A 13,999-nucleotide genomic window follows, 5' to 3' on the forward strand; every position below is an offset into this window, starting at 1 on the left:
ATATATATATATATATACATATATATATATATATATATATATATATATATATATATATATATATATATATATATATATACTAGGTGTGAGACCCATATATTACATGGATTTATTTTAAAAAAAAATATGAAATTTTAACAATTTGAGAAGTTTGAATTTATAAAAAAAATGAGAAAAAGAATTAAATTATTAAAATTAATGAGGCTTTAATATATTGAAAACATTAGATATATAAACTCTTTCTAATAAAAACATTACATATATATTACCTTACATATTAAATGTGAAATTTTAATTTAATAAAATGAAAAATACAATAAAACGACAAGTGGAAAATAGAAAATTCTAAAATTCTAAAAAATTTCATGTATCAAAATGAAGGAGAATATGACATGTGACAAGAAGATTTTGATTTATTAAGGAGGATATATATATATATATATATATATATATATATATATATATATATATATATATATATATATATATATATATATATATATATATATATATGGTTAAGTTCAAATGAGAACATTATTTAATATGAAAACATGAGAACACTACTTTATTTTACTATTCTACTATGAATTTTGTATATACAACGATATTTCATTATTAATCAACAAATATATGAACAATAACACATTAATATTTACATTAAAATTTAGTATGTATAACTTTATGACATTATTCATCACCGAATATATGAACAATCACATATTTAACATTCACATCAAAATTTACTAAATTACTATATATATATATATATATATATATATATATATATATATATATATATCATTACTATATATGAAAGCCTTTTTTATCTCGTGCCTTGTAAATCAATTTAACCCACTTAATTTAACGCCACGTAACCCACCTTCTAAACGACGCTATAGTTTTCAACATCGACTCATACCAATTCATCTTCCGTTTTGTCGTATCCGCCTGCGTGAGAGATGGTTTAAGAATTGCAGATGGCGTCTTGTGAACGACGCTATGTATATCAAAGTCGATTCATAACGCCTCATCATCCAGCATGTCGTTTCCGTTTTATAAATTTCCATATGAAATGGCAATGAGAATTCTCTATTTCTATTCCTCATGCTTTCTCTTTCTACGATTGCAATCTTCCGCCGTCGATCACATCCCCCAAAAAAAATTCTCAAACTGATTTGGTGGGGAGAGCATTCGCTTCTTCATCTTTATTTTTTGGGGATCGGTTAATGTTGGTCTTATTCAACGGTAATAAAACCAATTGAGATTTCTTTTTTAGGGTTCCTCAACAAAACCTATTTAGTTTTCTGTTTTAGGATTCCTTAAAGTTAGAAAACGACGCCGTGGTTTTCTAATTTGTCTCGCTCCTGTTTTCTGGCCTCGCTCTCAAACTCTAATAATTGATTTTTCAATTTTTTGGTTGTTATGGTTTTCTGATATTGTAGATATGATTATTTCATCGTATCTTTTTTTTTTTTTTCAATAATTTAAAGTTTTTTAATTTGTTGAAGTGGCTATCTGTGTCTATGTATTGTTAATCCTTTACTTTTTTAATTTACTTTTATTTTTTTGAAGATTTGACAGACCGTTTCTGATGGACATGTTGATTATCTGCTTTATATCCACCATCCAGGTGAATTTCTTTTTTCTTTTCCTTTTTCAAAGAAGTTACCTATTCGAAACACCTAATTAAATAAAGATATTAGGTTGGTGTAGTTTTGTATTTGTCAAGAATTACTAATCATATTTGGTTGATACTCACCAATTTTTTAGATTAATGAATGGCTGGAGTACGCCCCTGTCTTCTCTTCTGCTCCACAATATGAACAGACATGGTTGATTCATCCTCATCTGTTTGTTCCTATTTTTGATGTTTTCCAAACATGTTTGTTTAATATGCCCTGTTATTTTAGAATAACTGTTCTGTTGTGAAATCAATATTAATGGTTTTTGTAATTGATGATATGATTTGGCATAAATTAACATTACATTTCAGGATTATATACATTTTTCTTGTCAGAATATCACCCTATCAATATGCATTTGTTTATTTTAAATAGGATTGAAGATAGTGATGAATGCAATGATAGAAATGAGACTGGATGATTACTTGGAGGTTCATCTTTGTGACCTGAGATGTGTTTCATTTTAGAGGTTGTCTGCTTAATTTGTTTAAATTTTACAAAATAAATAATGATTGATGAGTTGTTATTTTACAAAGATGTTTGTTGCTGGTTCTTTTTGGATTTTTATGTAGCAAAGATGGTAGTCTGGTGGGTTGATAAAGGAATAAGGATTTGTTTTTTATTCCATAATAAGTTTTATATGGATAAAATCTTGTCGGGATAAATAATGTTCACAAAATATTTGATGAAGTCAGGTAAAAAGTTAGAACTTACCAAGAAAAGCCTCTTTCATTTAATTTTATCTTTTAAGTCGTTCTTTCCTTATTAAGTCTATACCATATTAGTCTGCTTATTAGGACATTAACTTGAAAAATATACTCAATTCATTGGCATCGTCATTGTTACCAAACACAACAAAGAACATTGTACTTTTTATTCATATGTCAATAATACAACCTACTTTCATTTTTTTTACTTGTTACAACATTGCACTTCTAAAATTCTACCAATAATATCATCTATGTACATCTTCTATGACGTTTCTTCAACTATATCCACGGGTCGTGCTTAGCACGGCTCGAAAACCTTTCTAGTATATATATATATATATATATATATATATATATATATATATATATAGTAGAATAGTAATATAAAATTGAATATATTCATATTATAATTACTACAATACTATACATATTAAATTCATAGTAGAATAGTAATATAAAGTAGTGTTCTCACGTTCTCACATTAAATAGTGTTCTTATTTGAACTTAACCCTATATATATATATATATATATATATATATATATATATATATATATATATATATATATATATATATATATATATATATATATATAACTTAGATAAGTGATAAGTATGGACAAATTATTGAAATGTAATCACAAAAAAAGGAAGAGAATGTTGGTAAAGTCGTCAATTTTTGCAATGTCAGATTGTTTCTTTCTTGCGTTTCCAAAAACAAAAACAAAAAAAATCATTGCATTGAAAGGTCAACCTATTATCATTCGAAAATTCCATAACTCCATTCTACATACCAATAAGGTTTGTTGAAGATGTCATGATGAGTTACATCAATTGTGAAGTTCGAGATTTAAATATACATCGATTGGCTATGCTTTTTGTTATGATGTTTGTGTAATTTTCTAGGGATTTGGTTGTTGATGATGATTTGAGGAGTACTTACTAATGTGTTTTATTATTGCAATGCATGGTTGAAATGTTGTGTGTGATTGTTTGTATATCATTTAGTTGTGTTAGCATGGAGTATCGGTATAATGTTTAGGATTGGTGACCCTAAGCGTGCATGTTTGTGTTATGCATTTCTTAGTTTATTAGTTTACTATGTGTGAGACCCATGTATTACATGAGTTTATTTAAAAGAAAAAACTAAATACAAAATTTTAAACATTTAAGAAGTTGGAATTTATAAGAAAAGTGAGAAAATATTGAATTATAAAAATTAAAGTGTTTTTTTCTCTTTTAAATTTAAACAAATAATTTAAATAAATAAAGAAAGAAAATTAATGAATCTTTAATTTAGTAATTTTGAAATTAGAAGGAAAGTTAATTTATGAAATTGATATGCATTTATTATTGAATTTAAATTTAAATACTATCTACAATTTAATAAAATGAAAAAACTATAAAATAACAAGTGGAATAAAAATTAATTTAAAATAACCACAAAATTACATGTGAAAAATAAATAAGAATGTGACATGTGACAAAAAGATCTTTATTTATTAGGGAGGACTCGTGAAGTTCATCACCATTGGTATGATTGTTATGAGAATGTTTAGGTTGCTAGGTGTGGGAAACATGTTATTACATGTTACTACACTCAAAAGGTGCCACATCATAATCCTAGTCATAGATGAGTGTTATAACACCAAATGTGGAAATGGGCAACACCAAATAACATGTAATAACACCCATTTTTTTATGTTTTTAGTTTCTATATTTCGAATTTCTTTTTTTTATTTATGTCATAATATTTATAATTATAATATAAATTAAATCATAAATTAAAAATAACTTTAAAAAGTAAAAATAAAAATTTAAATCCTAAATTAAAAACAACATAAAAAAATTACAACTAAGGATAAAAACACATTTAAAAACCTAAAATCCAAAAAAAAAAGACGAAACAAATTACATATTCGATCTAAATTATTCAACTTCAGTGTCATCATAGATATTATCTGCCAAGTCTTCTCGAAGTTGTTTGCATTTTCGTTGGTTTGAATATCAACGACTCTATGTAAGTATTGTGTCGTCCCTGGTTGAAATTGAATGTGTCAAGGTTCCGTAGGCGAATACTCCGCAATGTTTCGTCTTTTATCTTCAATCGTCATGTTATGCATAATGATACATGCATACATAATATCTCGTAGAGTGTCCAACTCATATGCTCGTATCGCATGTTCAACTATGTGCCATTTTGCTTTCAGAATTCCGAAAGCACGTTCCACGTCCTTACATGCCCTTCTTGTCTTCTCTTGAAAAATTTATCTCTTGGTTCTATCAGGTGTCGAAACACCTTCACAAACATGGAATATGGTGGGTATATTCCTTCCGTGAGGTAATACCCGAACTTATACTCATGGCTATTTACTGTGAAAGGAGCATCCGGTGCCTTTTCTGTCAAAAGGTCCTAAAATATTGGTGACTAATCAAGAACGTTTACGTCGTTGTTAGAACCAACAACTCCAAAAAAAACATGCCGATTCCATAAGTCTTGTGACGCAACAACCTTTAATATTAACGAAGGCGATCTAAGATGACCACTTGTGCATTGACCTTTCCACGCCACAGGACAATTTCTCCATATCCATTTTGTGCAATCAATGCTTCCAAGCATTCCCGAAAAACCATGTCGTTCTTTATGCACCGCATATAGTTGTTGCATGTCATTCAATGAAGGTTTGTGCAAGTATTTGTCACCGAAGGTTTCGATAACACCTCTCGCCAATCTATACAAACTTTCTCGTGCAGTTCGCTCTGACGTTCTCATATAGTCATCAATAGTTTCGAGTGATTCCCCCAAAGCCATAAGCTTGATTGTAGCAAAACATTTTTGCAACCTTGTAAAATCTCGTTTACCTCTCGCATCATACCTCAATTGAAAATATTCATACCTAAACATATAATAAATTTTTAAAACAATTATTTAATAATCTAAGCACAGATATTAAAGTTCTAAAACAATTATTTAATAATCTAAAAAACATATATTAAAATTTTGAAACAACTGTAATTACGGTACCTGCTTTCCATTGCATTGTCTATCTGTTGAAACTTATTTTTCCGCAAACGAAACATTCTTTTAAAATCGTTTGGTTGATCGACACAATTATCCGAAAAATAATCTTAAACTAGACGTCTATGCCCTTCTTCACGATCTCTGTTCAACGCCGCACGTCTGGTCAGTAGTGGAGCTGACTCTGGCGGTATCATGTCAGTAACATATTGATACATCATACTCACGAATAAATCATCCTCGTCAATATCATGATTGTATAGATGGAACGGATCAAAATGTTCCATTTTTAATTAAATAGAGTAATAGAAAAAAAATGACATTGAAAACAATAGTAACTGTTGAAAGGATTTTTTGGGTTTGATAGATAAAATGGAGATAAAAATGTTTTGTATTTATATTAGTAGAGAATTTTTTTTTTTATATTGGTGACCATTTGCAAACGGTCAAATTTTTGAATGTTCCAATCAAATTAGCCGTTTCCTTCCATTACCACCATAACATGTGTTATCATAACACCTAATAACGTAAGGGGGCGTTATGACGTCGTTGCCCATTCCGAATGGCCTTATATTAATTTTTCGTTATCATATCGTTATGTAAGTCACCTATTCATGTTGTACCGGCATTAATCACGATAGTGATGGATAAATAAGCTAAGCTACAAATGGATCCGTGAATAGGTATAGGCTCCTAGCTTAACACTTGATTTTCTTTGTCGATGTGTATCCCATGATCCAATAAGTGACTTCGGCATTAGAAATTTAGAATTGAGTCGGTGGTGGTATATAAAGTGAATATATACTTTTAAAGATTATTCTTTGGACATCTTTTGAAGACAATTATCATAGTGTCCTTAATCTTTCTATCTAATAAAAGAATAGTTTAATTTTTCTTATGATATGTGTCATCTTATTAAGCCTCCTAATTAATGCATATTTTATTCGCATTTTGGCATGTGTCATCATATTATATCTCCTAATTAATACATGACATTTGAAAACCTATTAATTCTCCATTTCAAATTTCAAATTTTAAATTTCTCACTCTAATTGTATTAAATTAATAACATTAGAATAAAAATTAAAATAAACTTAATACACATTATAAAGTGATATAATTTCACATATTTATTTAAATCAATGATTAAAATTTATATAACTAAAAAATCTCTTAATTAATAATTTATTTAAAATAATTGATTAATAATTTTTAGTTTTATTTTAAAAGTTTAATTAATTATATAACCGTGGTTCCCACGGGTTATAAACTAGTGTAACATATATGCATTCTTCATATATGTTAGTATCATACGTTTGTGTGATACTGTCTCATATGTCTATATATATTTGTGTCTATGTTTTTTTTTTTTTTTTTTTCCGTAAGAGCTCTTCTGAGAGAAAATATTTCGACTTTACATATTCAATATGGTATTATCATCTTCGCACCTCTGTGGCTTGACACATCATAATGTTTCCTTCTTGAGAATTAGTCTGTAAGAGAGTGTAAATGTCCCACATCGATGCGACAAAATCATGTATTCTATAAGTTGATAATATGGGGATAGAAGATAAGAACATAATGATTGAAACTACGACTAAATTGATTTATAAGAGTCTTAGAAAAAATCTTAAGGACACTCAAATAACCCTTATAAATAGAAAACATTCCCAAAATAATATGACTCTTAATAACTCTTTAATTGTAATTACCCCTCAGAATAATCATCATCTTTTGATCTAATGGTTGTAGAGAATGACATGATAAGCACTCTCACTCCGCCATAAGTGACTTAAGTTCAAATCTCTTTCCAAGGCACATAAATATTGCAAGGAGTGAAGTGTGATGTGGTTTGAAACGGGCCACTTAGCTAAAAACTTTATGGTTAAAAAAGTATTTAACAATTGATAAAAGTTGGAATTTGAAATTCTTGTATATATAAAGGTTTCTTACAGAGTTATCTTAAATAAACCTCATCCACTCTCACATTGGTGCCACACATACATATAAAACCATCTTTGGAAGTTCATTTAACAACTAACCACACTCTTTTTGAACCTTTTATGTTAAGTACTAGGTTAAACCCTATAGAACCCACAGGTGATAATTTTAAGTAGAATTGAAAATTTGATTATATAATAAAGTAATATTGTATTTTTTTTTAATAATTTTGTAATTTACATGTAAATCCACCTATTTTATAAAAGTCATGAGTTTGTATAATGCAACATAGTATCACTCAAAAGACAAGCGTGTGGGTTGTAAAAAAACTTTATTCTTATTAAACCCTTACTTTTAGTGCATGATTCTTGTTGAAAATATACGGGTTGTAAAATCAACCACAAAGGAGCACGTGGGAAGAAAAACAGTTTGTTGGCTAAAACGTTAATTTTCCCATTGTAACTTACCATCTCAATAAATCATCAATTCCATTGTCTCCATCTTTTTTCTTTCATTATAACATCCATCTTCCATTTCTTTCTTTTAATATTGATTTTAGAAAAAGAAGCATTTCCTTTATAAAATGGCGCCATATATTTTTGAATTATTGGTAAATTAAAGATCAACAACTTTTGCACGTAATTGCATGTATACATATTCAAATATGTAATTGCATGAGCTAACATTGATCATAATATCTAGATGCTCTCTAATTTCAAACCTGCTTTCAGAATTATCTGACAAGTAATACATTATTACTTCAATATGGTATGATTTCAATGAAAAAGAACATTCTTTATTATCTGAAGGAAAAGAAAAAAAGAACATTATAAACCAAAAACTAACAATCTATCGTCCTAAAAAGTTAGTAAGGGAGAATCATAAAAAATTAAGTGTTTTTATTGTCTTTGTTACCGAATATATAATAAAGATACAAGGGTTTCTATTATATAAATTCAGAAATCGACAATATTATAATTATAATATTATATATATAAATAATGGCCCGTAGTATATACAAGGATAATGATATAGTTACATTTAAGTTCCAAACCCACTTGTGCTTTTAATACTTTTTTATGTTATCAAATCAGCACATATAATAATAACCAACTGCAAAACCAAAAGAAACACTATCTTCATAAAAAAAAATACTATGTTCTAGTTATATTAATATAATTAGTCATTCAAAACACCTCTTAGAAAAAGAAAATAAGAAAGTTTAACATACAAAAACATATATTATTTGTGTGAAACGACTTATAATAAATATGGTAAAAAAAACTTGACGCTTTTCTAACTTGAGCCATGAACTTTCATCTAAGCATCTATGAACTAAAGATAGCAGCAATAAATTTTAACTTGCATAAATTTTGAAAGCAGAAGCAGCAACAGACCAGGATACCACGGTTGATAAAAAAACATTATTGATAATTTCAAATCGTAATGACTAATCAAAGTTTTGTAAAAAAATATATATTAATTTACAATGATAGATGTTTTGTCAGTAAATTTATGGCCTATAACTATTAAGCGTTACAAAAGCTAATATTCTAATGGGGTTTGAAATTCTTAAATTAGAAGCTTTTAATTACTATGAAAGTATTAATCAAGCTGATATTTTTCTATTAGTAATTAGTTAATCTGATATTTTTCCTATTAATTAATCCGGTGAAGCGTTAATTGGTCCAAATGTTAAACTCGATTATGATACTGTAGGTTTTCGTTTTTTCTTGTCAATGTTCCCTTCATTGCAATTTCTTATATGTAGTTTAGAAATGAAGTATTATTTTTTGCTTGAGTGATAATTCTTATGTGTGTTGTGTTAATCCATTTGTGAGGAATACGAGTTCAATGTTTTAATGTTGCTATCGATCGGTATGCATTTAGGGTAGCTTGTAGAAGATAACTCTCTTTGTCACTAAATTCTTTTTCGTTTGTGGCCTACAAAGTACTTTTTTTATCAACTATGTATATCAATAAGAAAAAATAAAGTTACATATTAGTAAGAATAATGTAAAATTATAGATGAATGAAAGTTTTTAAATACTTTTGATTTCAATGAACCTCATAAATTTCAAGTAAAAGAAATATTATTTACTTGATATATACATTTATTTACATTAAACATCATTGTTTGCTAATAAAAACTAAACAAAATATATGTGATTATATAATCTTTAAAGGGGTGAAGAAAATCATAAAGACTCATGATTAATATGCAAAAAACACAATAAAGTTATTGTAACAGTTTATACACCACATGCAATGATGATGTATTAAATTTGTTTCAATTTAAATGAAAATACACAAAATTCATCAAGAAAATAAATATAATACACAGTAGAATCATGATAAATTGATTTTTCTTGGAAATATGTATTACATTCATATAATAGATTTGTTTCATTATCTTGGCCAAATGCTTAGCTCAAACACCTGTTGTGAATCAATTTGTCCACTTTGAAGCTTTCTTAACCAAGATCCACTAATAATGATAGATAGTTGTGATGGATCTGTTCAATTACTAATTGTATTTGATTTTGGCAGATGATGAACCCTGGGAGTTATTGCAGCTTATTTAGAGATATCCAGGAAGCATACCAGATGTGGATATGAATATTGAATTGATAAGAAAGGTGCCAATTTTCGTTATTGCATCTCTTGTCTGGTTGCATGCAATAATATCTTGAAAATCGCCTGAAAATTCTTGCTACTAAGAAGGCAGCAAGATTGAAAAAAAAACATATTTATTTTGATTAAGAGTGAAGATTATTATATTCTTAACCACATTAAAAACACATTGTCAAACTGTTGAAATTTTCAAATTCGCCATTTAGAAAAAAAAAACATAACCAACACATTCTAAAATCATAAAGACCAATCCACTTATTTTTCATATTTAATCTTTGACCCCATCACACACAATACAAGACCCTTCTCACAAGCAGATTAACCAAAGGGATATATATATATATATATATATATATATATATATATATATATATATATATATATATATATATATATATATATATAGCCTTCTAGAAAACAAATCGGATCTACCATTTGCCATTCCAGCCTTCACCGGTGTCGGTGAAGGTCTCCCTCTTCCAGATCCAATCGTCATATTTCCCACTTTTTCACCTGTTTCACCAATAATGCCTCCACCATCGACTCTTCCTTTTCCCGTATATACCCTTCCTCCTGAAATTATTAGCATTTATTAATTATTATCAGTTAATTGAAATATAAATGAATACATATCAAAAAGAAAGAAATAAACTATTTACTTGGGTTAATATTGATTTTGATTGGTAGTTGGTCTTTTCATTTACTCCTACATGTCGATTCAATTCCACACTTCTTATATATATATATATATATATATATATATATATATATATATATATATATATATATATATATATATATATATATATATATATATATAAACGGAAAAAATCAAATGAGAACACCTAAAAGGTTGAGAACACGAGAACAAGTATATTCATTTCTGATGTTATGTATTCATTTGTGGAGAAATGATAAATTTTTACGCATAATCAACATGAATATGCTTTTTCTCTTCAATTGAAATTAAAGACGTAAAAATTTATCATTTCTCTAAAATGAATATATGAAATCGCAAATGAATATACTTTGTTCTCGCGTTCTCAACCTTTTTAGTGTTCTCATTTGATCCTACTCCTATATATATATATATATATATATATATATATATATATATATATATATATATATATATATATATATATATATATATATAATCACCTCGTCAACACACCAGCCGACCTTGCCTCCCTCGACCTTCCTCCACCCTTCCTCCGACGTTGTTCCTAGGGATGGCAATTATTGACACGACACGACAAAAATACACGACACAAAACGAAATTGGGACGAAATTGAAATTTGAATTCGTGTTCGTGTCAAGTGTTAAAAACACGATGTCGTGTCGTGTCGTGTTCGTGTTCAAAATTTGACACGAAATTGACACGATTTACCATTTATTTGTCGTGTTTTTCGTGTTATGTATGATTAAATATTAATTAAATAAACTAATTGTTATATTATGTTATATTTTTCGTGTCGTGTCGTGTTCGTCGTTTTTTAATTGGTTCGTTTTCGTGTTAGTTAGAAAAAACACAACACCGTGTCGTGTGGTGTCAGACAGAAACACGACACGATGGCCCGATTTGCCACCCCTAGTCGTTCCCCTCTCCGATGTAGAAAAGAGACTCCTTTGTGGAGAACCGACAAAGATAAATTTTGTATGTTTTCCGGCTCGGATTTTAATTCCAATTACTACAAATACCGCATACTGAACCCTCCTAAAAACTATACATTACCTTCTCCTAAACTTGAAACAAATTGGATTTCTTGGTGGTTTGAAACAAGAATGACGGAACAAGTCACCCTCTCTCTCTTCCTACCACAAATTGCTTTCTTTAATGGTTACAGAACAAATATTGAAAGAAGTTGTCAAAAGTTAGTTACAGGGGAGCGGGGATGACAACATTCAAAGAAAGCAAAGGTTGATCTCATCTTGAACAATTCCAAATTTTGAACAATTTCGAATTCGTAGCTAATTTGAATTCCTAGATGATGAAATTACCCCAGGAAAAGTGACACTTATGGACAAAACAAGTGACTGGGATGATGATGAAAGAAGTGGTGGAAAGATCCTTGTCCTACGAGAAGAATTTTCAAAAAACCAACAAGATTTTCTTGATGAATATTTGCCACAATGGGATGAACAACTCGCCACACAAAGATTAGAGTCTGAATGGGAAAACCCATTCGCAGCGACACATGGTGAGGACCATACAATTCTTCATCTTTCCAAAGAAGATGATGACAATCTGCCATACCCAAAGTTTCACAACTTTAAACAAATGTGTAACATCCCAAGTCAGAATCAAGAGTTCAGGGGGCAAAGTGTAAGTTTGGAAAAGAGGAACTCGGCGAGTAAGAGCTGCAACTCGTCGAGTCTAAGCGTGTGCCGGACACGTGTTAAGTGATCGGACTCGCCGAGTCGGAGGCTGGACTCGACGAGTCCGTGCTGGAATGAGTAACCCTAATTCCTAGGGTTTGCACCCTATTTAAGGAGCCTTAAGCCCCCATTTTGGCCCCTTATTACTCCCTTGAGAATCAGCAGCCCTAAAATCATAAGTGAGAGCCTTGGGAGCATTTTGGAGCTTGATAATTGGATTTAGGAAGGAAGTCTTGAAGATTAAGAAGCTTGGATCAAGGTGGCTTGAGGAGATTTGGTTTACTCTTCAGTTGGAGGTTGTTTTGAGGTAAGGATTTGTCGTCTTGGCTTTATTTCTTCTAGATCCACATTTCATGGAGCTTTAGGGTTTGTTTAGAGGAATTTATGATGAGATCTTGATGCATGAGCTAGATCTGGAGTTGAAACTCCATATTTGAGTTCTATATGGAATCTAGGTGAAGAAAGCCTTTTGTTTAGCTATGCAAAAGCCAGCCCTAATGAGTTAAGTTCCATTTTAGCTTGGTTTTTGGTGAATGGGTCATGGAAGCACGTAAAGGTAGCAACTTTATGTTGCTAATGAACCATAGGAACCCTAATCTATTATTTGGAGCAAAGGAGAAGCTCTGTATTTTCAGATTATGGAATAACCAGTGTGGACTCGGCGAGTCTGGGAGAAGACTCAGCGAGTCGGGTAGGGTTTGGTCCGATTAGTCCCGTGTGGACTCGGCGAGTTGGAAGAACTTGGCGAGTCTGTTGAAGATTGCCTTGGACTCGGCGAGTCTGGTCGTGGAACCCTAGCCTTTTCTGGTTAAGCTGTGTCTCGGTGAGTTGAGGGACAACTCGGTGTGTTGAGCAGGATGAGACTCGAAGATTGTTAGAGTCGACGAGTCTTGGGGTGACTCGGCGAGTTGAGTCGTGGCATGGGGAGTTTCTGAGCATAGGAACTCGACGAGTCAACAAGTTGACTCGATGAGTAGGGTCAACCAGGAAGGTTGACTTTGACTAAGGACTTCGACTTGGACCAAGGGTTGACCAGTTTGACTTCCAAAGGTATTCTGGTAATTATTGGTGCTTATTGGTTTTGGTTAATTGGTAATGATCAGAGGTGGAGCTCGTACTAGTGGTCGGAGCAGTGTTATCTTATTTCTTCAAGTCGGCAGTTGCAGGTGAGTTATCCTCACTATATCAACAGGGTCTAAGGCACCAAGGCCAGCCCTTTATCGGATGAGAATCTTGGTAGTTGTTTGTTATGTTATTCCTTTGCTATGTCTGCATCCTGGTATATAGGATGATGTTATGTTAGAGACCTGGTTAAGGTCGGTATCCTGATATATAGGATGATGCTATGTTAGTGACCGGTTAGGTCGGTATCCTGGTTAGGATGTTGCTATGTTATGTGATCTTCTAGATCGGTTGATTAGTTGTGAATTGTTATATGATTATATGTTTATGTGCACATGGTTGTTGCACTGGGGTTGGGTTGAGGCGGGTCCTGCTTTGTGCTGTAGGCCAACATACCCAGGGCGGACCGGTTAGACCGAAGGCCCGACGAGCGGTCCGGATAGGATGAAGGCCCCAAGAGGGCGCACCAGACGTACCGAGGCTCGGAGAGTGGACCAGACAGACTGAAGGCC

General features: G+C 30.7%; 1 protein-coding gene and 2 long non-coding RNA genes across 3 annotated transcripts; 1 reads left to right on the forward strand and 2 right to left on the reverse strand.

The window, feature by feature from the left end:
- The first annotated feature begins 995 nt into the window (after nt 1-995).
- LOC128127521 (uncharacterized) lies at nt 996-1,944 on the forward strand. Its single transcript, XR_008225319.1, has 3 exons — nt 996-1,245; nt 1,573-1,630; nt 1,771-1,944. It is a non-coding gene; the product is annotated as an uncharacterized LOC128127521 (long non-coding RNA).
- Nucleotides 1,945-4,819: 2,875 nt separating this feature from the next.
- LOC111882792 (uncharacterized) lies at nt 4,820-5,472 on the reverse strand. The gene is made up of 2 exons (XM_023879161.1): nt 5,417-5,472; nt 4,820-5,288 (listed from the first exon to the last, which is right to left on the reverse strand). The coding sequence occupies exons 1-2, from the start codon at nt 5,470-5,472 to the stop codon at nt 4,820-4,822; spliced, it is 525 nt and encodes a 174-aa protein (XP_023734929.1).
- Nucleotides 5,473-9,640: 4,168 nt separating this feature from the next.
- LOC128128110 (uncharacterized) lies at nt 9,641-10,777 on the reverse strand. Its single transcript, XR_008225745.1, has 3 exons — nt 10,645-10,777; nt 10,418-10,558; nt 9,641-10,067 (listed from the first exon to the last, which is right to left on the reverse strand). It is a non-coding gene; the product is annotated as an uncharacterized LOC128128110 (long non-coding RNA).
- Nucleotides 10,778-13,999: the final 3,222 nt, after the last annotated feature.

Source organism: Lactuca sativa, chromosome 8 (assembly GCF_002870075.4).
Source record: "Lactuca sativa cultivar Salinas chromosome 8, Lsat_Salinas_v11, whole genome shotgun sequence".
Taxonomy (NCBI): Eukaryota; Viridiplantae; Streptophyta; class Magnoliopsida; order Asterales; family Asteraceae; genus Lactuca; species Lactuca sativa.

Bases quoted from the DNA above. Each gene is read 5' to 3' on its own strand.
- LOC111882792 (XM_023879161.1), bottom strand. From the start codon at position 5,472: ATGTTTCGTTTGCGGAAAAATAAGTTTCAACAGATAGACAATGCAATG. The intron at 5,289-5,416 runs GTACCGTAATTA...TTATATGTTTAG, and splicing joins GACAATGCAATGGAAAGCAG to GTATGAATATTTTCAATTGA.